Source organism: Nicotiana tabacum, chromosome 7, assembly GCF_000715075.1.
Source record: "Nicotiana tabacum cultivar K326 chromosome 7, ASM71507v2, whole genome shotgun sequence".
Lineage (NCBI taxonomy): Eukaryota > Viridiplantae > Streptophyta > Magnoliopsida > Solanales > Solanaceae > Nicotiana > Nicotiana tabacum.
This window is the reverse complement of record NC_134086.1, coordinates 35465517-35488835: the sequence shown is the minus strand read 5'-3', so window position 1 is coordinate 35488835 and position 23319 is coordinate 35465517. Positions and strand designations below refer to the sequence as shown.

Here is a 23319-nt window from a genome sequence, read left to right as displayed (position 1 = left end):
ATTAGCAATATTTATATTACATAATTTTATTATCTTTATTATTGAATATTTTAGGATAATGCCATGACACATCTCACATTTGTATTACTTTAGTTGTATCTTACTAGGATTAAAGAAATATTTTGAGCACAATTTATATGTTTTGTTCTACGAAGATTTTACCGAAAAAATCCTGAAAAAACCCGAATAACCCGAAAATCCGAGAAAACCCAAGAAAAACCGAGAGTGAAAAATCTGAGTTTTATTGGTTTGGTTTGGTCTTTAGATTTAATAACCCGACACAATTGGTTTGGTTTGGTAATTGTAAAATCCGAACCAACCCGACCTATGTACACCCCTACACATAACATAGACAAATGTAGTATATTTACGAATTCAACCAACGGCAGCATTATTCCACACTGAGTATTAGGGGTGTACAAAGAAAACCGGCAAACCGTACCAACTCAATAATCCGAGTCAAATCGAGAGAAAAAACCCGATTATGGTTTGGTTTTGGAAAAAAACCCGAACATACTTGGTTTGGTTTGATTTTAACTAAAGAAAGTCAAATCAAAACCAAACCAAACTCACATTACATACATAGAAATTTTAAATATATTTAATATATAAATATACTCATTGTGATGTAATTTATAAATATTTCTTAAAAAATTTCATAATTTTATCTTTTAAGGTATTATTTCAAGGTTGGACTTAGAACTTTTGAATGTTCAATAAGTTTTATAGCTATTAACATTAGTAAATTAAATAACGCTAACAAAAGCCCAAACCCAAATCAGATTGTCCTTTAATGCTAACAAAAGACATTTAATTCAATACTACTAACGGTAATGTATTGAATATCTATTTTTTGTTTTGCAATAATTTAGATAAAAATGCATAACCTATTTTTTTAGCGTTTAGTCATGTAATTAATACTCCTTTATTAGTCTACTTATCTTAGTATGACTTTGTACTTTTAGATTATGTTTATTTTTATTATGGTTTTTTAATTAGTAACATTTATATTACATAATTTTATTGTCTTTATTGTTGAATATTTTAGGATAATGCCATGACACATCTCATAATTTGTATTATTTTCTTGGAAAATACTTTATATAGTTGTATCTTATTAGGATTAAAGAAATATTTTGAGCACAATTTGTATGTTTTGTTCTACGAAGATTTTACCGGAAAAAAACCCCCAAAAAACCCGAATAACCCGAAAACCCGAGAAAAATCGAGAGTGAAAACCCCGAGTTTTATTGGTTTGGTTTGGTCTTCAGATTTAATAACCCGACACAATTGGTTTGATTTAGTAATTGTAAAATCCGAACCAACCTGACCTATGTACTCCCCTACTGAGTATATATTAAAAAAAGAGGCAACTAGGTGCATAAACTATCCCGCATTCGTGCAGGTTCAGGAACAGGCCGTATCCTAAGAGATGTGATGTAGACAGAAAAGTGCGGCATCCTAAAGGTGTGATATAAACAGTCTACTCTAATGCAAGCATTAGTGACTGTTTTTCGGCTCAAACTTGTGACGGTATGACCTATAGGTCACACATAGATAACTTTATCATTGCTCTACTTTACACATAGTATAGATATTTGTGTAAAAATTAATTAAAGTTTGAATTATAATTCGAACAGTGCAAATGTTCAATGGTAAAATTTCAAGAGTTAAAACCATCAAACTTCTAAAAAGAATGGCTTTTATATATGAAGCTATCAAACTTAAACACGACCTGTCAATATGTTACGAATAAATTTGGTTGGTTTCCTCCAAAAACAAGGGCGGCCAATGGGAGATGAGTACAATATTGATAGAGAAAGCACAATTGAAGGTGGCTCTTCATTTGAATGTCAAAATAAAATAGTTTAAGAAGTTACTTCTTGGGGAAGAAAGTATAGAACCAGAAGGAAAAAAATGGCGAGAGTATACTCCCTCCGTCTCATATTATCTGTCATGACTCTTGTATACGCCCTTTAAGAAAAATTAATTAGGATGAGATTTTAATTATTTTACTCCTTTTCATGTCTTAATATTTAATCTTTCTTCATTGGTATTTAAAATAAAGTTATTCATAATTGAGATGTTTGTTGTCTTCGAGGATAATTACTACTAAGGGTAAAAAAGGATAAATATAATCTACTTTGTCTTGGACTTCTAAAGTGACAAATACTCCCTCCGTTCACTTTTACTTGTCCACTACTCCCTCGGGTCCACAATAAGTGACCAATTTACTTTAAGCACACCCATTAAAGAATTACTAAATTCTAGACGAAAATAGTTAGTGTGACTAAACTATCCTTCATTAAATGTTGTACCATAGTTATAGTAGTACTTACTTCTCTTCTCAATGTGAGGACTAAATGACTTTTTAGAGATACGTACATAAGGGTAATTTTGGAAAAATAAATTAATTTTTTTCTTGATTATATAAATGGATACTTATTTTGGACCAAAATAAAAAAATAAATTGGTCACTTATTGTGGACCGGAGGAAGTATGACTTTGCACACCTTTTAAAAAATCTATATATATATATATATATATATATATATATATATATATATATATATATATATATATATATATATTAAAGCAAGAAAGTTACCATTCTCAATTAGCCAAGTGGCAACATATTAAAAAGACACATGACAACTTAATTTATTAAGACTTACTTTTATTAAAATGCAAGTTTTAACACCCATATTTTTTAGCCTGATTGACTGATGTAGATAACGGCCATAATCCCAAATCTATAGGTATAAGAAAACCTTGCAATTAGGCCGAAAAATCTGGACTGAGTATATTTGGGATTGCAATTAGGCCGAAAAATCTGGCCTCAATTACGCGTTATCTCTATATTTAATCTATAAAAATATTTAATAATAAATTATTACTAAATAATCGTATGAGTAAATTTCGAGACCAATCTAAATAGGGAATCCCATTTATAACAAAAACTGGGTCACACCCTCCAAAGACAAATAACGCGTATCCCATTTTCTTCACTTCCTCATTAAAGCTGATCTCCTTGATTTTCTGGAAATTTGAAAAAGCTTAAACCTAAGCATTTTGATCTGTTCCGCGATTTTGTTGGATTGGGATACAGAGGGAGAAGAGGAGACATTCAAATGTGAAATTAGTCCAAATGTGAAATGCCGCCAAATGTGAAATTAGTCCATCACGATGAGACATTCAAATGTGAAGATGATTTTTCTGGTCGTTTTTTCTCATCTTTTTCGCATCTGGATTCTGGAGAGATATGTAGTTTAGGAGACGATGACATCTACGCCAGGCATTTCGGGATAACAACTAATTGGGAATCCCAAATGCATATGCCTCTATTTTACGAATCTTTTTATGGAAAGTTATTTTTTCATACAAAAATTACTGCATTCCGTATATATCTATACATATATAGTAATTGAATTTTTTTGTACCTACTTACTATTTAGGGTTTATTTTTCCATACAAAAATTATATATATATATATATATACACGACATTTGATAGACAATCCTCTTATAAAGTTTTCTCTAAGAAGAAATATGACGACATTTTGACTATATTTGCAATATATCGAGTAACGAAATGAGTTGGAATTTGAAGGTACGAATAGTGAGATTGTGTCACGTTCCAGACCGCGACAAACCAGACAACACCGTCTCCCTTGAATTAATTATTCAAGACGAAAAGGTGCATTCTTTTTTAGTTGCACTTTTTTTTTCATAAATATTTGACTACAATCTCCATCTTCTGCTTTGTACTATGAAATTCATTAGGTTAAACATATATTTAATCAACTGCAATTTAGATTAGTATTTACCATCAAATATGTTGTATGTGTTATTTTGGAAAGACAAGCATTCACGTCTTCCGTATATATTTAATATATATATACGACATTTGAAGGCATTTGACAGACAATCCTCTTATAAAATTTTCTCTAAGAAGAAATATGACGGCATTTGACTATATTTGCAATATATCGAGTAACAAGATGAGTTGGAATTTGAAGGTATGGATAGTGAGATTGTGGCACGTTCCAGACCGCGATAAACCAGACAACACCGTCTCCCTTGAATTAATTATTCAAGACGAAAAGTTGCATTCTTTTTTAGTTGCACTTATTTTTTCATAAAAATTTGACTACAATCTCCATCTTCTGCTTTGTACTATGAAATTCATTAGGTTAAACATGTATTTAATCAACTGCAATTTAGATTAGTATTTACCATCAAATATATTGTATGTGTTATTTTGGAAAGGCAAGCATTCACATATTTTATTTTACTCATTGATGCTTCATTGTTTAATATACTCTGTGACAACACCGTACAACTGAGTATTTGTCTGACTAAATATTAATTATGAATTTTTTGTTTTTAGGGCGATCGTATTCATGCGACTGTTGGTCGGTCTCTTATACGTATGTTCAAACAAAAGATAAAAGAATTGAGTTTGTACTTTATGAAGAACTTTGTGGTTGGACCAAATTATACGAAACTTAAATACATGCGGCATAAATTAAAGTTGGCATTTACTCATAAGATGATTGTAGAGGAAGCAAATGATCATCTTTTTGGTATGAGTATCTTCGACTTAAAACCTTATGAGTACTTGATAAACAAAATTGATGTTGAAGAAAGTGAACTCTTTGGTAAGTATTCAATTCGCAGTTCTTTTATTTGAATGTCTTATCAATTTTGTCCTGATCATTTTTCTAAATTATTATAGATGTCATTGGAGAGGTTGTAAGTTATGGTGAAGTAGAATCACACAACCAAGGTGATAAGATCATCACTTATATGAATGTGGAACTTGAAGATCATGAGTAAGATTGCGTCTATGAATTTACTTTGTTATATATTTTAACATGATTACTTATCGGTGTCTGATTAAGTTGTTATATATTAACATGATTACTTATCGATGTCTGATTAAGTTGTTATATAAATTACACAGGAGGAATAATATCTCGGCAACATTTTGGGGAGAATTCGTTGACCAAATCTTGCCACATTTAGAGGGATTATCCCATGAGCCGGTCATAGTTGTTATGCAGTAGATAAAAGATCACAAATTTCAAGGTATTTCTATTGTCTTGATGACATGGGATATTTTTTTATGTTTAATTTTTGGTTCAGAAACTAAAGTTATATATAGGCAAATATTCTGTGCATAATACTTGGCATGCCTCAAAGCTCTGGATTAACCCGGATCTTCCTCAAGCTGTTGATTTTAAGTTTAGATTAGTTATTTCATATATTAATTTATGTGGATACTACAAAAATAATTGTTTATGGTTAAAACTAATACAACCTTGTGTAAATACAGATTGGCAAGTGTGAATGAAGCTAACTCTTCCAAGATCAGTCAAATACCTTTTCAACGTAGTTATTCTGTTTCTGATGAGATAGCTACTGGAACTGTAGAAGTTAAAACTATTAGAGAATTGGTCGACTGCATGGAGGTGACTAATCTATTAAACTCCTTTAGTATTTAACTAATGTTATATTGTGTATGTATAACACTAATAGGTGTAAAAATACTATTTGTTTTCCTAAATGTGCATATATATATTTTTTGGAATCCCTATTACATAAGTTTATGAGCATTTCACAATAAAAAACTTCACTAATAAAAAGAAAACCTCCACTACAACATGTAATAGCTAAGACAATTCATGATTCGGTTGCAGTAGATTGCATACAACAGAACCATTTTTTCTGAAAGACAGTGCACTCAAAAAGTTATAATATTGAATTTATTTATAAAATGCAAACATGCTACTCAACAAAAGGAGATAAGCAACCACATGACTTTGTTCGATCTTAATTATTGTTAACTAAAATATTGATTCACAACCAATTGTATTGACCTTCAGCAAATAGTGAAGCTCCATAAATAATGGATGAAAGCAATCAACTCTTGCAGAATTTGCACAATAACACAAGTATCCTGCTTAATCGTTGATGAGGAATTACTCAAGTTAAGAAAGATCTGATGAGCATTTCACAATAAAAAATTCACAAAGAAAATATTCATTTTGATAGACATATTTCTTTTTGACAAAGTTGGTAGGAAATCTTTGTTATAGACATATGTCATGAACTCACACTTTCTTTACTGTGGAATGGTTTAGTTGGAATCAAATTAGAAATTTTAATGTACGTGGAAATATAGCATTCTTTTCCGTGTGGATTGGTCCTATTTGTTGGGTATTAACATCTGAAATCTTCCTTTTAAGACTTGGAGCCCAAGCATCAGCTCTTGGTGCAGTGGAGAGCAGGGTTAGTAGTGGTGTGGTGGCAATGTCTTTCCTCTCCGTTTCTCGAATGATTACAGTAGGAGGAACATTTCTTTGATTTAAATCCTAAATGCTTCTATTGATCTGATATTCCCTTATGCACGTCTGTTTTATTATTCTAATATGTAAAATTTAACCATTGCTCATAATCTCAGATAAACAAATTAATAATTGAGATAAATCAGAAAGTATTGAATAGAATGCTTACAGATTAAACTATTGAAGGTATCATTTAATGGAACTAATTGAATATCTATGCTTAGTTGCTTATCTATTTGGTTTTGGACATAAATAGAATTTTCACAGCTAATGTTCCTTGGCATTTATATTAATATTCCAACAATCAAATTTGCTAGATACATTGCTACAACTTGACTTCTTTTCAGGAAGGACACATTTGGATTGTTGCGACTATAGTGAATCTTCTACTTGAAAAAGAATGGTCATATTTGGGGTGCAAGAGATGCTCAAAGAAAGTTGACAAAATTGGAAGTAAATTTCACTGCAACAAATGTGATCGCCTTGATAGTTCTGCCACTCATAGGTTTGATAAGCTTCACTATTTACTGTGAAATAGAACTAAAGTTGAAAGTTACAAAAATAAGGCACAAACAGGCGAATTTGTCCTGGAAGCTGAGGAACTGCTGAAACTGTGTGAAACCCTCACAAGGGTTTATGTACAAAGAACGGGGAAACCCTTATGGGTTGTATCCGAAGATATGGAAAGAGATATTTTTATGTCAGCAACAGAAGCCCAAGCTTATGGAATTGTTGATCTTGTAGCTGTTGAATGAAAATAACATGGATTTCGCGTAAATCTGTGATTTGAGATTTTATCTTCGAATTGAATATTCTATTAAATAGAAGTAATTCATCATCATTCGGTTAGGATCAATCTAAACCAACCCATCATATTATGTATACGATTCAACATGCCAACTATTAAACAACTTATTAGAAATACAAGACAGCCAATCAGAAATGTCATGAAATCCCCCGCTCTTCGGGGGTGTCCTCAGCGTCGAGAACATGTACTAGGGTGTATGTGCGACTCGTTTAGATCATGATCTGGCACAAAAGCAAGAAAACGACTTTTACAGTATCAATGATCAGTACCGGTGAATGGGATAGGATGGAAATCTTTACTATAAAATATTAAATAAAACTAAGGTTTCAATTTCTTATTCTTAACATGTCTTTCAGGTACAACCTTCGAGTGCAAGTAATGGATCACACTGGCTTTATATCTTTGTTGCTTTGGGATCGTGAAGCAACAAGTCTCATTGGGAAGTCTGCTAATGAGTTAAATGAAATTTCAATTGAGGTATATTTTTTTTTAATTGTTAGTATATTTTTTCAATAAAGGTAAGAAAGGTAAATATGGTATATTTGCAATATTATAATAAAAATTAACTCGAACCTCCAGTACACCCTTAAATTAATTAGAACTGACCATTTGTTATATCACTCAAAAGGAAGAGCTCTATTATTTTTTTTGATACCATTCCTACCAGAATGAAAAGTAGGATAACGATGTCACGACCCAAACCCCGATCCGGTCGTGATGGCGCCTCTCGTGAAGACAAGGCCAGCCAACCAACCCATTCCGCCTTTTCAAAATAGTTAATATTAATAAACAGTTTTTTCATAATTAAATAACCACAGTCTAAACAAAAGATTTCTTTATTAAGTGCGGAATACAACCCAAACACAGCCCAAACCGGGGTGTCACAAGTCACGAGAATCTATTAGAGTATAAATACAACTACAAGGCCTGAAATATACAAAATAAGACTGATAAACAAAAGGAAGAAATGCGATGCCGCAAACGCTAGCAGTCACCTCGCTTAACTCCGATAACTTAGCCTCCGATCAACTCAAAACCCGCTACCAGGTGAACAAATACCTGCATCTGCACACGAGGTACAGGGAGTAAAGTGGGTACTCCAACTCAGTAAGTAATAAAGGTAAATAATAACTGAGCAGTAAGAAATCACGTAAAACAAACCATCATGCTGTATAGAGCAGTGTAAAACCCTTTGAAAAAAGCAGTGAAGCTGTGAAATCTTTAGAAAAACATCTTAGCTCAGTTTAAACCTCTTTTGAAAATGACTTTTTCAATGGTTGCGCAAATGAATGCAAACAAATAGTGCAGATAAGCACAGAAATTTGCCCCTCGGGTACAACACTCAATTAACAGATAATGCCAGGCAATCAGGTAGATATCACATGATGTAGAACAAACAACAGATAATGACATACAAATGAAATAAAGTAAATACATAGAACAGTACCAGCACCGCTGCGGCGTGCAGCCCGATCTATATATCGCTGCGGCGTGCAGCCCGATCCATATATCTCGTCGACGGCGCTCACTGGGATGTGCAGACTCCGAGAGGGGCCTCTTACGGCCCAAGCGCAATATCAAGCCATCTTGTGGCATCAAATCTAGGCCCTCGGCCTCATATCAATCAACAAGCCACCTTGTGGCGTACATATCTCAGGCCTTCGGCCTCATAATCAAATCAGTATCTCACTGCTGCGGCGTGCAGCCCGATCCAAAAGTATCCTCACAATACAGGCCCTAGGCCTTACTCAGTCAAAAATTACATAAGTCACTCGGGCAACAGTAAAACATGATGCTCAGCCCAAAACATATTATTCGAAATATCATTTCAAGTGTTAAAGCAAAATAAACTTGGCTGAGTTTTGAAAACAGTGGAAAATAACATGATTGAGTTCAACTATAAAATCAAAACAGTGAGGAAATATTAACAACAATCCCCGAAGGGTTCAAATAATTGGCACTAGGCCCAAATATGACATTCACCCCAAATAATGATGATAACAATTAGTTTTCAGTTAAATACGCGATAAAATCATCAATCGGGACGGACCAAGTCACAATCCCCAATAGTACACGATCCCATGCTCGTCGTCAAGCGTGTGCCTCACCTCAATATAGCACTACGATGTGCAATCCGGGGTTTCAAACCCTCAGAGTATCATTTACAATCATTACTCACCTCGAACCAGCGAAATCTCTAGCTCGCGACGCCTTTGCCCCTCAAATTGGCCTCCATGCGCGTTGAATCTATCCAAAATCAGAACGAATACATCACAATATGCTAAGGGAGCTAAGTCCAAGCGAAAACAATCGAAAATATTAAAAATCCCGAAATTAGCAAAACCCGAGCCCCGGGCTCACTTCTCGAAACTCAAAAATTTTCACATCATTAGGTTTCTTATCTCCTCACGAGTTCATACATATCAAATTTACCAAAATTCGACCTTATATGGTCACTCAAATTCTAAAAATTCCCTCTCCAATTTCAAGCCCTAATTTCCCAACTCTTCCTCTAATTTCCATAATTTTTCATGATTAAATAATGGTATAATCACCATAAACACAAAGTATAAAGCCCAAGTAGCTTACCTCTGTGGATACACTTGATCCCCTCTTGAAATCACAGCTTGGAGCTCCAAAATTGCACAAAAATAATGAACAATTGACTGAAAATCGCGAAAGGGCATTTCTATACCTTCTGCCCAGTTGTTTCGCACCTGCGATCCAGTAAGCGCACATGCGCTTCCGCTTTTGCGGATTTCACTTATGACCCAGGACCCACATCTGCGGTCCAAACACGCACCTGCGGTACCGCATATGTGGTTCTTCCTCCGCTTATGCGGAAATCACTTGCCGGCCAAATCTCGCATCTATGATCCTTTCCCCGCATCTGCGGCTTCGCATATGCGGTCCACATAGCCGCTTCTGCGATCTCAGCCCATCTAACCCTTTTTTGCTTCTGCGATGAATCACCCGCATCTGCGGCGCCGCATCTGCAGTCCCCAAACTGCAGATGCGAAAATACCAGAAGCAGCAAATCTGAAGCTGCAACCAACATCTAACTTCTCCGATAACCATCCGAAATCATCCCGAGGCCCCCGGGACCTCAACCAAAAGTACAAATATAACCCAATACCTTATTCAAACTTGTTCCAATCATCAAAACACCTCAAACAACATCAAATCTACCAAATCACATTGAATTCAAGCCTAAGTTTTCTAAAAACTTTCGAAATACGCTTTTGATCAAAACCTAACCAAACCACATCCAAATGACCTGAAATTTTGCGCACACATCCCAAATGACACAACGAAGCTACTGCAACTCTTGGAATTCCATTCCGAACCCCGGATCAAAATCTTACCTACCAACCGGAAATCGCCAAAATCTCAACTTCGCCAATTCAAGCCTAATTCTACTCTGGACCTCCAAAACCAATTCCGATCACACACCTAAGTCATAAATCACCCAACGGAGCTAACCAAATCATTAAAATTCCGATCCGAGCTCATATACAAATAAGTCAAATCTTGGTCAAAGCTTCAAATTTTTAAGTTACAACTGAGAACTGTTCTTTCAATTGCATTCCGATTTCCGTGAAAACCAAAACCAACGATTTACATTAGTCATAATACATCAAGCGGGGCAAGTCATGCCCGAGAACTGGCGATCAAAGTGCAAAAGCTCAAAACGACCGGTCGGGTCGTTACATCCTCCCCCACTTAAACACTCGTTCGTCCTCGAACGTACCCAGAGTTGTACTAGAAGCCAACCAATAGCTAAATAACTTTACCATGCATATACCCGGGGGTGATCCCACGTCACCCTATCTCATATAGGTCCGATAACACATTGCAACTGAAATTACACAATCCCGTATGGCCCATAAGCCATAGAATCACATTTTCACTTCTAAAAGCCATAAATACGATCAAAACCTCACACCTATACTCTAAATAGACCCGAACCAGCTGTAATAACCCATGCCTGCAACCTCGGGAGCAATCCCATGATATACCACATAACTCAAACACTCGTAGCGATAACTTCTATTCATAACAGCTGTCCACAATAACCGAATACTGGTAGAAAACCTCTTGTCAGCTAAAGTCTCATTCCAACACTGTTATATACTACCAACGATAAATGAAACACGCAATAAACCATAACTATTTCCTCAGATCACCCATTCATGAAGCCACTTCTTCTCTGACCAATACCATAGCAAATCTCTAAGCCTAACCTCGATCTTATCCTTCCAACATGCTAAAATCAAATCCGTTCGTATTTATTAATGATCCTAACGAGCTCCTCTAATCCAACACACCACTCTGGTGACATGACATATCAATAGAGGCCTAAGCCACAACTAACACAGTACGCGCACCAATAGGCAACAGTCCGAACATACTCAAATCATGAAAATGACTAAAATGAAAGAGCTGTACCTCAAGCTCACCAGTACCACCACAACACAAGGCTGAGAATCTGTCTCACATCATAGAATAGAACACACGAATCTAACCCGCAAGGTCATATCTCCACATAGCTTCGCTGCAACGCGCGACCCTATCCAAACACTGCTCCACATGAGACACCTCAAGTCACTATACTCGAAGTTGACAACCACGCACAGTTTGATATCTGGAACCAAAGCAAATCATAACACCCTCGGTGAAACAAGTAACATAAACCACGCAACCCGATAAGACATAACTGATATGCCATTCACCGAGCAACACCCAATTACTCTTCCCGCTTGACTTCCACTATGAACCCCAATAGAACCGCACCATATGTGCCCATAACCAACAAATCATAACGCCTTGCAACACGGAAAGACAACTCATAGATCTCCCCCAGATCACTAATGAGCTCAATAACAGTCGAATCAACCTATCCCTCAATAATACAATTCGGGGCCAACCAAGCTGACACAAGATAAAACACGCATCCACATCAACCTACCAACGAACTCTTTATCAAGGAAAACCCTGAAGTTGTTCCCTCAACTCCTAAACTCTCCCGGTGCCATACGATACGGTGCCCGGTACCAAATCAATACCGAAATCAACAACCTTGTCCGGCGACATGCCCGACCACAAGAAATACATCCGAAAAGTCTCTCACCACCAGAACTGAATCAATATGAGGAGCCTCAGCTCTGGCTCCCATCACAAGAGCCCAAATAAGAAAGACAAATCCTTCCCAGCCGTCCGATGGGTCTTTGAAATATAATATATAAAAAAATAAAAAAAATCTCTCCAATAGGACATAATCTGTCGAATGCCGCCACTCAATCCGTGACATTTTTCGGCATGGCCAATAGCTCTGCCTTAGAGCAATAGCCCATAATAACACAACAAGGAGACAACCAGTCCGAACCTGATATCACATCCAAAATCTAACATTCTAAGCAACAAAAGATCCGCTCGGGCCTCCAATCTCCGATAGTCACCATACCGTGCCGATACACGCGATCCACAACCACAACATAGCCTGAACGTGAGAACTCATAGTCTCCAACTCCATATAGCACACGAATCATCATACCTGATCCCAATTTTGCCGTCCGAAAGCATACCACACCTTAAATACCCCATCATCCCATGATAGATACTCTAAAATTTCCCTGTGCCGCCAAGCAAACCCGAATATCACCAGTCGATCTAACAAGGAAGTGCCACAATACTACCGAAGTGCCATCAACTTAATCACATTGCCCTTTTACTGAAACATATGCTCTCGTCAAATCACCTCCAATTAGCAGTACCTTTTCCTTAATCATCTGAGGCTACCCACTGCTTAAGCGTTTCATGAACTTCCTTTCAGCACTGAACTGTAACCTTATACATGCAAATCTCGATCCTCACAACATACCGAATATACCATATCGTCCTAGGATAACATGAGAACTTCATCTCCCTTCTGAGCCATAGACATCTACGTACTCAACTAGTCACGAACTTTCCATTGGTCCCATCTAGAAGAAAAATCACTATACATCCCATGCTCCGCATGCCCATAGAAATATACATCTCCAAACCGCGGTAAAAACCATCAAGAACTCTCCGAATTCCCTTTGCACAAATCAGACCTGCCAGGACTGAATCCTTCTAACTCGACCAAGCTAAGCAAGTCATTAAAACCTAAGAGCATCGCTGCAAAATACCCGCAAGAACTCCTTACCTCGAACACCCGCACGGAATTAATCATATCCTTACCATACCAGTCCGGTCTACCATCGAGCTACTCCATCTATCTAAATTTCCTTCTAATTCATCTTCAACTGGATATTGCCTGTAGCACTATAATTCTTCAACTCAGGCTTACCACACAAGACCCAAGCATAAAATCACACAGTCTAAGACCCATAAGCCGCTGAATGCTCTCTCAAATATTCCCAGAAACACCACATTCCAGAATACTTTACTCTAAAGAACTTCATGTGAATCTAAATCCGTTACCTTTACTTTCCTGATACTGATATATAGAATCCCACAATTAACATAGAAATACCACAAGTTTTGACCTCTTTCAATGAAAATGCAGTTTCTTATCACATACTCAACTTTAAGATACCCAATTGTTCCCTGTAGTAGCTTGAACACATTAGAACTATTCTTGAGAGTCATTCACTCTTATTCAAATTACGATTTACCTGACCAAAAGAACCGACCAACCTGTGCCTCATTAGCACTTCAGACACCGCAGAAAACTTGTCAAAATTTTCCTTTACTTGGGCTATCCCCGGTCTCCATTTCCGCAAACCATGACTAATTCACTCGCACGCCTCAAACTGGGACCAACATTGCACCTAACCATGCGGTCAACTACTCACAGCAGAATCCCCCACTTGGATCGAAGCCATAGATCAAAATACACTCAATAACTCGTAATACTTATACTCTATTGATGCCACAATACCATAGTGAGATAAAACTCAAATCCTTTGTAAGCTTGTGAAACACAGATCATCTAGTACTCTAAATCTTCAGCAAATCTCGCACTCATTCTCGCAACACTTAAGCCCACTCTCTTAAGTGACCCAAAGTTCAAATTTCAACACTTACATTTCACTTGCACCTGAGACAAACTAACAATCACATAAGGGTCACACCACCCCAGAACTCTTCGCTGGAGATAACCCACCTGCTTTGCCTTCAATTAACATTTCTAAATACCTTCCACCGTTATAAACTGTACGCAGTCACTTAGTCTTCCTGAGTCTGAACTCATACCACAATATGAAATTTACTTCACTCTCAACTGGGAAACATGAAAAAATCCTTCACACGCCCATAACTCGGGGCTATACCTCGAATCAAGGTGGAATTCCAACACCTAATAGTTCTTCTATCCTCTAGCAGACCTTCCTTATCACTTCCAAGTCGTATAGATATATCTCGTAGTACTAACATACTCATCACATATTTATCCAACCGTCACTCCCACTAATAGGGACACTACCGAACATATAAGTTCAAAAATACTTGCTGACACAATTAGCACCTCGATGCTCAAGACATAGGCAAAGATCCGGCCTCAAGTCCTCCAGACTGGCCCAACATCAACTCACAGAGATCGCATCTCGCCCCTCGATCGGGGAATCACAAGCCATCAAGGCACATCTGATACTGAGCGCTCATGCGCGCATGCGAACGCGTGGAAGGAATTGCAAAAGTTACTTTTCAAGCTAAATCAAGGATACACGATAAATATTCAAGAATGTGAAGTTTTCCTAAAGGTTCTGCAACCTCTCGATGATAAATACAAACGTCTCCGTATCGATCTGCGAGACTCTACTAAACCTGCTCATGACTCGTGAGCCTATGTAACCTAGGCTCTAATACCAACTTGTCACGACCCAAACCCCGATCCGGTCGTGATGACGCCTCTCGTGAAGACCAGGCCAGTCAACCAACCCATTCCGCCTTTTTAGAATAGTTAATATTAGTAAACAGTTTTTGCATAATTAAATAATCACAGTCTAAACAAAAGATTTCTTTATTAAGTGCGGAATACAACCCAAACACAACCCAAACTGGGGTGTCACAAGTCACGAGCATCTATTAGAGTATAAATACAACTACAAGGCCTGAAATATACAAAATAAGACTGATAAACAAAAGGAAGAAATGCGATGTCGCGAACGCTGGCAGTCACCTCGCTAAACTCCGATAACTTAGCCTCCGATCAACTCAAAACCCGCTACCAGGTGAACAAATACCTACATCTGCACACGAGGTGCAGGGAGTAAAGTGAGTACTCCAACTCAGTAAGTAATAAAGGTAAATAATAACTTAGCAGTAAGAAATCACGTAAAACAAATCATCATGCTGTATAGAGCAGTGTAAAACCCTTTGAGAAAAGTAGTGAAGCTGTGAAATCTTTAGAAAAACATCTTAGCTCAGTTTAAACCTCTTTTGAAAATAACTTTTTCAATGGTTGCGCAAATGAATGCAAACAAATAGTGCAGATAAACATAGAAATCCGCCCCTCGGGTATAACACTCAATTAATAGATAATGCCAATCAATCAGGTATATATCACATGAAGTAGCACAAATAACAAATAATGACAGGCAAATGAAATAAAGTAAACACATAGAACAGTACCAGCACCACTGTGGCGTGCAACCTGATCCATATATATCGTCGACGGCATTCACTGGGGGTGTGCACACTCTGGGAGGGCCCCCTTACGACCCAAGCATAATATCAAGCCATCTCGTGACATCAAATCTAGGCCCTCGGCCTTATATCAATCAACAAGCCACCTTGTGGCGTACATATCTCAGGCTTTCGACCTCATAATCAAATCAGTATCTCACTGCTGCGGCGTGCAGCCCGATCCAAAAGTATCTTCACAATACAGGACCTAGGCTTTACTCAGTCAAAAATCACATAAGCCACTCGGGCAACAGTAAAACATGATGCTCAGCCCAAAAAATATTGTTCGAAATATCATTTCAAGTGTTAAAGCAAAATAAACTTGGCTGAGTTTTGAAAATAATGGAAAATAACATGACTGAGTTCAACTATAAAATCAAAATAGTGAGGAAATATCAACAACAATCCCCGAAGGGTTCAAATAGCTGGCACTAGGCCCAAATATGGCATTCAACCCAAATAATGATGATAATAATTAGTTTTCAGTTAAATACGCGGTAAAATCATCAATCGGGACGGACCAAGTCACAATCCCCAATAGTACATGACCCCACGCTCATCGTCAAGCGTATGCCTCACCTCAATATAGCACTATGATGTGCAATCCGGGGTTTCAAACCTTCAGAGTATCATTTACAATGATTACTCGCCTCGAATCGGCAAAATCTCTAGCTCGCGATGCCTTTACCCCTCAAATTGGCCTCCACGCGCGTCGAATCTATCCAAAATCAGAACGAATACATCACAATATGTTATGGGAGCAAAGTCCAAGCGAAAACAATCGAAAAATATGAAAAATCCTGAAATTAGCAAAACTCGAGCCCCGGGCCCACTTCTCGAAACTCAGAAATTTTCACATCATTAGGTTCCTTATCTTCTCACGAGTTCATACATATCAAATTTACCAAAATCCGACCTCATATGGTCACTTAAATTCTAAAAATTTCCTCTCCAATTTCAAGCCCTAATTTCCCAACTCTTCCTCTAATTTCCATAAATTTTCATGATTAAACAATGGTATAATCACCATAAACACAAAGTGTAAATTCCAAGTAGCTTACCTCTGTGGATACACTTGATCCCCTCTTGAAATCATAGCTTGGAGCTCCAAAATCGCACAAAAATGATGAACAATTAACTAAAAATCGCGAAAAGGCATTTTTATACCTTCTGCCCAGCTGTTTCGCACCTGCGATCCAATAAGCGCACCTGCGCTTCCGCTTCTGCGGAAAAACATCCGCTTCTGCGGTTTCACTTATGACCCAGGACCCGCATCTGCGGTCCAAATGCGCACCTACGGTACCGCATATGCGGTTCTTCCTCTGCTTCTGCGAAAATCACTTGCCGGTCAAATCTCGCATCTGCGATCCTTTCTCCGCATCTGCGGCTTCGCAGATACGGTCCACATAGCCGCTTCTGCGGTCTCAGCCCATCTGACCCTTTTTCGCTTCTACGATGAATCACCCGCATCTGCGGTCCGCAGATGCAAAAATACCAGAAGTAGCAAATCTGAAGCTGCAACCAACATCTAACTTCTCCGATAACCATCCGAAATTATCCTGAGGCCCCCGGGACCTCAACCAAAAGTACAAACATAACCCAATACCTTATTTAAACTTGTTCCAATCATCAAAACACCTCAAACAATATCAAATCTATCAAATCACATTGAATTCAAGCCTAAGTTTTCTAAAAACTTCCGAAATACTCTTTTGATCAAAACCCAACCAAACCATGTCCAAATGACCTGAAATTTTGCGCACACATCCCAAATGACACAAGGAAGGTACTGCAACTCTCGAACCATTTTGACCCCCAGATCAAAATCTTACCTACCAACCAGAAATCGTCAAAATCTCAACTTCGCCAATTCAAGCCTAATTCTACTCTGGACCTCCAAAACCAATTCCGATCACACACCTAAGTCATAAATCATCCAACAGAGCTAACCAAATCATAAAAATTTTGATTCGAGCTCATATACAAATAAGTCAAATCTTGGTCAAACTTTCAAATTTTTAAGCTACAACTGAGAACTGTTCTTTCAATTTCATTCCGATTTCCGTAAAAACCAAAACCAACGATTTACATCAGTCATAATACATCAAGCGGGGCAAGTAATGCCTGAGAACTGGCGATCAAAGTGCAAAAGGTCAAAACGACCGGTCGGGTCGTTAGAAACGATTTAAGGGATGGTTTAGTTGTTATACTTTTTATTTTATTTCTTTATGTTTTCCCATTTATAACACTAATTCGGTCTTAGACTTCTGTTGCTATTGATGAGTGTTCTTATCCAGTGGAGTTGTATGATATTCTTGACAAAAAAGTCCTGTTTAAAGTGACTATCAAGAGCTCAAACATTAAAATGCATGCGGAAGTTTATAATGTTGTTAAAATCAGCGAGGATGATAACCTTATACAACAATATACTCAATCTCCACAAGATGATACATTCACTGTATGTGATCGTTACTCAAATACTTCATAATATACCAATTTTCCTTTTGATTTTATATAAGGGATTATCAAGTTTAAATTAATTATGTTATTATTTTCTTAATAGGACCCAGATTTTGAATGTGAACAACACACTGATGCAGACACAACTTTCAAGGTGACTAATTCAAAATTTGCCTGTATAGCTTCTTATCTACAATATGGTTTTTAATAATTAATTTTTCCTTTGTAGGATTTGATGGCTGAAAATGAGATGCTTCTCCCGCAAAGACCCCTACCAAAAGAAGTAGAGAAGAGGATGGGTCATCTGTAGTAGATGTTGGTGATGATCTTGCACAATTTTCAAGTAACAAGGTTAAAAAAGTGATCAAACAGAAGAAAAATCCGTGAATTAAAACATTTACTTCCTTTTGAATGATATTATTCGTACAATTTCATTAGCAAGTACTTTAGTACACATTGAAGTAGTTTGGTTTGTATTTAATTTGGTTTCTACCATTTAGGATCATGATTTAATATATGAAATTAGTTGACTCTTTGTGATATGAAGTTTACTTATGTCAGAAGTGCAACTGCATCAGTGCAACTGCATATTTTTGAAATATTGCATTAATATCGCATGTGAACATTTATGCTATTATATCATCAAAAAATGGCGAGAAGTAACTTTTGAATGTTATATGTGTAGTTAAGGTTTCTGTAAGACTTCAAACTTCTGATATATGTGTAGTGTATCAGATATTAGAGTCCAATAAAATGGGACATTACCAGTATAGTCAAATGGAAAAAGGTTCCTAAAGTGTAACCTTTATGTATAAGATATTGAAGGCCCATTGTGATGTATATTGTTTGAATCAAACGAAAATATCAAAAAACCTTTAGATACTCCATGTACTTTGGATGGGGTAAAACCTGAAAGGCTTTCTCCAGCTCCTCCGGCAGCACCATGTATAGTTCCATTCAAGCGCCCTTATATAAGTGCTTCTCATTATTTGTTCAAATATTCTGCAGTAAACATCAGCAATAGTTATCTTTGCATCAGTCAATTAGATGAATGCAGAGCTATTTTAATTATGTCATTTAAAAGTAAATATGATAATACAAAAAAATCCTAATATTTGCAGTATGCTTTAACAAAATGTCGGACGATAAATGAGCAATAAAGGATGGAGTCTGGGGTTGGTAGTAAACAAAATCTGCAGTAAAGTAAGGAGTCTAAATTACTTGGTAATCAGGAATGATGTGCGTTACAGAATAATTGCATCAGATAACAAAATACATTGAAATACCAACTTCACCATCCATCAATTAGATTATTAATATGCACCAGCACAATCTATATATATGTACCAGCAGAACACTTAGAAACTATTCACAAATCAAAATGTTACTTAGAAGAGTTCCTTCACTACAATCTCAAGGTACATTTTACTAGGCTTACCAATGGAAAATATAATTATCGCAAAGAAAATCAAGAACAAGAAGAAGCCAATCGCTACATACAATCAGGTCTATAAACCTGTACGAATCACTTTAAAGTAACAAAAAAAAAATACTAAGGCTCTTAGAGAGTCGTACACTCTGCATCTGCTATGTAGTAATTAGTTTTGTATGATTTTGCTCATGTGATGCAAGAATACCTTTTAAGTTCCAACGAAGACAATTTTCAATTGTTGTATGTTTTGCCATGACAATTAATAAAAGTCAAGGCCAATCATTGTCTCATGTGAGATTATTTTTGAAGAAGCCAGTATTTACTCATGAACAACTGTATGTTGCTCTTTCACGTGTGACGAGTAGAAAAGGGTTGAAGATTTTAGTATATGATGATGATGGCCAAATAACAAATGAAGCTAGAAATGTAGTGTATAAAGAAGTTTTTCGTAATTTGGTTTGATATGAATCTAGACATGATGGAATTATCAGGTATTTACAATTTGCTTTTCCAATAAATATAAGGAGAGATGACTATAAGTCTTAACTGAGCTGTCACTGTTGTTTTGGCAGGGGCGAGAAGAAACTAGGTTCAGCAACGCAGTAGAGGATATCAAGGTATCTTCATAACTACAATTTTTGAGTTATTACATTTCCTTTTGTTGGGGGGGTTGAGAAGTACTAACTCTATGTATAGAAAGTTAATTCAATAGTTTCTCCCGGAAAAACTACCGTGAAGCACTAATGTATGTTAACTTCTGTTAGCGATAAGTATAACCAGAATACTTAATCATGTAAATCTCTGAAAGCTATGTTTCACTCTCAACTGTTTTTAGTGTGCATGTTATTCCATATTGCTAGAAAGACATTTTTTACTTTTCCCATTATATAAAGATGCCCAAATACTTCCCTTATTATCTGCTTAGTGGAACATTATGTCAGGATTATCTGTTGTTTGTTGTTACTATTATAGGTTTTGATTGAAAATGGATGTATTGATATACTTTTTTAATCTTTTACTGGATAAGATTGATAATTTAGTTGTTGTCTGTAGGTTATGGTTGAAGGTTTTTCATTATTAAGATATAGGTTTTTCATGACGCAGAGGACAATATGTTTGAATTGATTGATACTACTATTAGTTATACAAGTCTTAAATTGTGATTGTTGTTGCACTATGTTCATCAATTTTTTGTTTTGTTTTTTGGAAACATATGTAAGTGAAGTTAATGTCTAGGTGCCTATCTTATTTTATTCGTTCCTTTAGTTGTAGTTGAAACTGTAAGGTTGGCAGAGTTACCCGATAACTGTGCTGGTGGAAGGTAGCCAGTACCTAATGCAATAGTCGAGGTGCGCACAAGCTAGCCCCGACAACATCGTCATAAAAAAGAAAAGAAAAAAGAAAGAGAAAGAACAAAATAAATAAAGGAAATCCGGGGCATTCTTTTCGTGACCTGACAGGGAGTGATTAGGGCGATACCTCAGATGTTGTGCACTGATAGACATATGGAGGTCTAAGTTACAATTTTTTGCCATCTTGATTGGTTATAGTTTTGATGCCATCAGATGCAAGAATACCTTTTAAGTTCCAGCGAAGACAATTGCCAATTGTTGTATCTTTTGCCATGACAATTAATAAAAGTCAAGGCCAGTCATTATCTCATGTGAGATTATTTTTGAAGAAGCCAGTATTTACTCATGGACAATTGTATGTTGCTCTTTCACGCATGACGAGTAGAAAAGGGTTGAAGATTTTAGTTTATGATGATGATTGCCAAATAACGAATGAAGCTAGAAATGTGGTGTATAAAGAAGTTTTCCGTAATTTGGTATGAGATGGATCTAGACATGATGGAATTATCAGGTATTTACAATTTGCTTTTACAATAAATATAAGGAGAGATGACTATAAGTCTTAATTGAGCTATCACTGTTGTTTTGGCAGGGGCGAGAAGAAACTAGGTTCAGCAACACAGTAGAGGATATCAAGGTATCTTCATAACTACAATTTTTGAGTTATTACATTTCCTTATGTTGGGGGGTTGAGAAGTACTAACTCTATGTATAGAAAGTTAATTCAATAGTTTCTCCCGGGAAAACTACCGTGAAGCACCAATGTATGTTAACTTTTGTTAGCGATAAGTATCACCAAAATACTTAATCATGTAAATCTCTGAAAGCTATGTTGCACTCTCAACTGTTTTTACTGTTCATGTTATTCCACATTGCTAGAAAGACTTTTTTTTACTTTTCCCATTATATAAAGATGCCCAAATACTTCCCTTATTATCTGCTTAGTGGAACATTATGTCAGGATTATTTGTTGTTTGTTGTTACTATTATAGGTTTTGATTGAAAAATGGATGTATTGATATACTTTTTTAATTTTTTACTGGATATGATTGATAATTTAGTTGTTTTCGGTAGGTTATGGTTGAAGGTTTTTCATTGTTAAGATATAGGTTTTTCATGACGCAGAGGACAGTATGTTTGAATTGATTGATACTACTATTAGTTATACAAGTCTTAAATTGTGACTGTTGTTGCACTATGTTCAATTTTTTGTTTTGTTTTTTGGAAACTATGTAAGTGAAGTTAATGTTTAGGTGTCCATCTTATTTTATTCGTTCATTTAGTTGTAGTTGAAACTATAAGGTTGGCAGAGTTACCCGGTAACTGTACTGGTGGAAGGTAACCAGTACCTGATACAATAGTCGAGGTACGCACAAGTTAGCCCCGACAATATCGTCATAAAAAGAAAAGAAAAAAGAAAGAGAAAGAACAAAATAAATAAACGAAATATGGGGCATTCTTTTCGCGACCTGACAGGGAGTGATTAGGGCGATCCTCCAAATGTTGTGCACTGATAGACATATGGAGGTCTAGGTTACAATTTTCTGCCATCTTGATTGGTTATGGTTCCACCGAATGCTGCTGATTCGTGGAACTTAATGTAGGATATGGTTCACGTATGGCATTTGGAGAGTTTGTCTGGAGCTAACAAATGAATCTAGCACAATGGTCTCAACAGCATTTCGGAGAGGGGAATTCCATTCTTGAGGCGCTTGATAAAGAAGTCATGGAAACAAGTAACTTGGAATAGATGATAGATGTTTTTAAAGTAGGACTGATGTGTACTGGAGCATCACCATCTGGTAGGCCGTCAATGAAGGAGGTCTGCAACATTCTTCGAAGCTACAACGAATCCCAATTATTGAGGGAGTGCAATGTTTAGTCGTAAGTAAGACATAATTGTATTTGTAAATACAATAGAATGAGAAAGCCATGTTGCCGATGATGTCTTTCAGAGATTAGTTAGTCCTATGCTTTTTCAGCATTCAACTTCCTTGATACTCACTAATTGTTAACTGAACTGTAAAAACAGATCAATAATTCTCATTTATTCCAATTTATGTAACACTTCAGAATGTAGTTAAGTTAAATTAGACCTCAATATCTAAACTGAAAGAATTTGTCTTATTATATACCTTTTGGATATACTCTTAATCTTGATGCTTACTCAGTGAAGTAGAAAGTGTGATATCATGGATGAACGTAGTTAGATGAGTCTTCCTTTAGAAGATTTAAGCTTCACCTA

At 36.4% G+C, this 23319-nt stretch overlaps 2 protein-coding genes across 3 annotated transcripts in view; both read left to right on the top strand.

Moving 5' to 3' along the window:
* The first annotated feature begins 2947 nt into the window (after nucleotides 1–2947).
* On the top strand, nucleotides 2948–7144 carry LOC107778967 (uncharacterized). 2 transcript variants are annotated; one of them, XR_012711556.1, is made up of 7 exons: nucleotides 2948–3219; nucleotides 3610–3696; nucleotides 4390–4660; nucleotides 4738–4834; nucleotides 4966–5090; nucleotides 5338–5473; nucleotides 6697–7144. XR_012711556.1 is itself a non-coding variant. In XM_075257101.1 (6 exons), exons 1-5 carry the CDS (start codon nucleotides 3187–3189, stop codon nucleotides 5066–5068), a joined length of 591 nt encoding a protein of 196 aa, XP_075113202.1. In that variant the 5' UTR covers nucleotides 2948–3186; the 3' UTR covers nucleotides 5069–5090; nucleotides 5338–7144. The 2 variants fall into 2 exon arrangements, 1 of the variants encoding a protein (XP_075113202.1); XM_075257101.1 differs by having other exon boundaries at nucleotides 5338–7144.
* Nucleotides 5303–23319, top strand: part of LOC142162047 (uncharacterized) — a 36868-nt gene continuing 18851 nt past the window's right edge. Inside the window, exons 1-10 of the mRNA XM_075218348.1 lie at nucleotides 5303–5473; nucleotides 6697–6854; nucleotides 7514–7634; nucleotides 18094–18288; nucleotides 18394–18444; nucleotides 20295–20339; nucleotides 20776–20788; nucleotides 21288–21550; nucleotides 21667–21711; nucleotides 22149–22205. Of these exons, the coding sequence (XP_075074449.1) occupies nucleotides 5303–5473; nucleotides 6697–6854; nucleotides 7514–7634; nucleotides 18094–18288; nucleotides 18394–18444; nucleotides 20295–20339; nucleotides 20776–20788; nucleotides 21288–21550; nucleotides 21667–21711; nucleotides 22149–22205 (1119 nt within the window). The remainder of the gene's footprint in view (nucleotides 5474–6696; nucleotides 6855–7513; nucleotides 7635–18093; nucleotides 18289–18393; nucleotides 18445–20294; nucleotides 20340–20775; nucleotides 20789–21287; nucleotides 21551–21666; nucleotides 21712–22148; nucleotides 22206–23319) is intronic.

Coding starts and splice junctions, on each gene's coding strand:
- LOC107778967 (XM_075257101.1), top strand. CDS start 3,187: ATGAGACATTCAAATGTGAAGATGATTTTTCTG. Junction 3,220..3,609: donor ATGTGAAGATGATTTTTCTG/GTCGTTTTTTCT, acceptor TGGAATTTGAAG/GTACGAATAGTGAGATTGTG. Junction 4,835..4,965: donor GTGGAACTTGAAGATCATGA/GTAAGATTGCGT, acceptor TAAATTACACAG/GAGGAATAATATCTCGGCAA.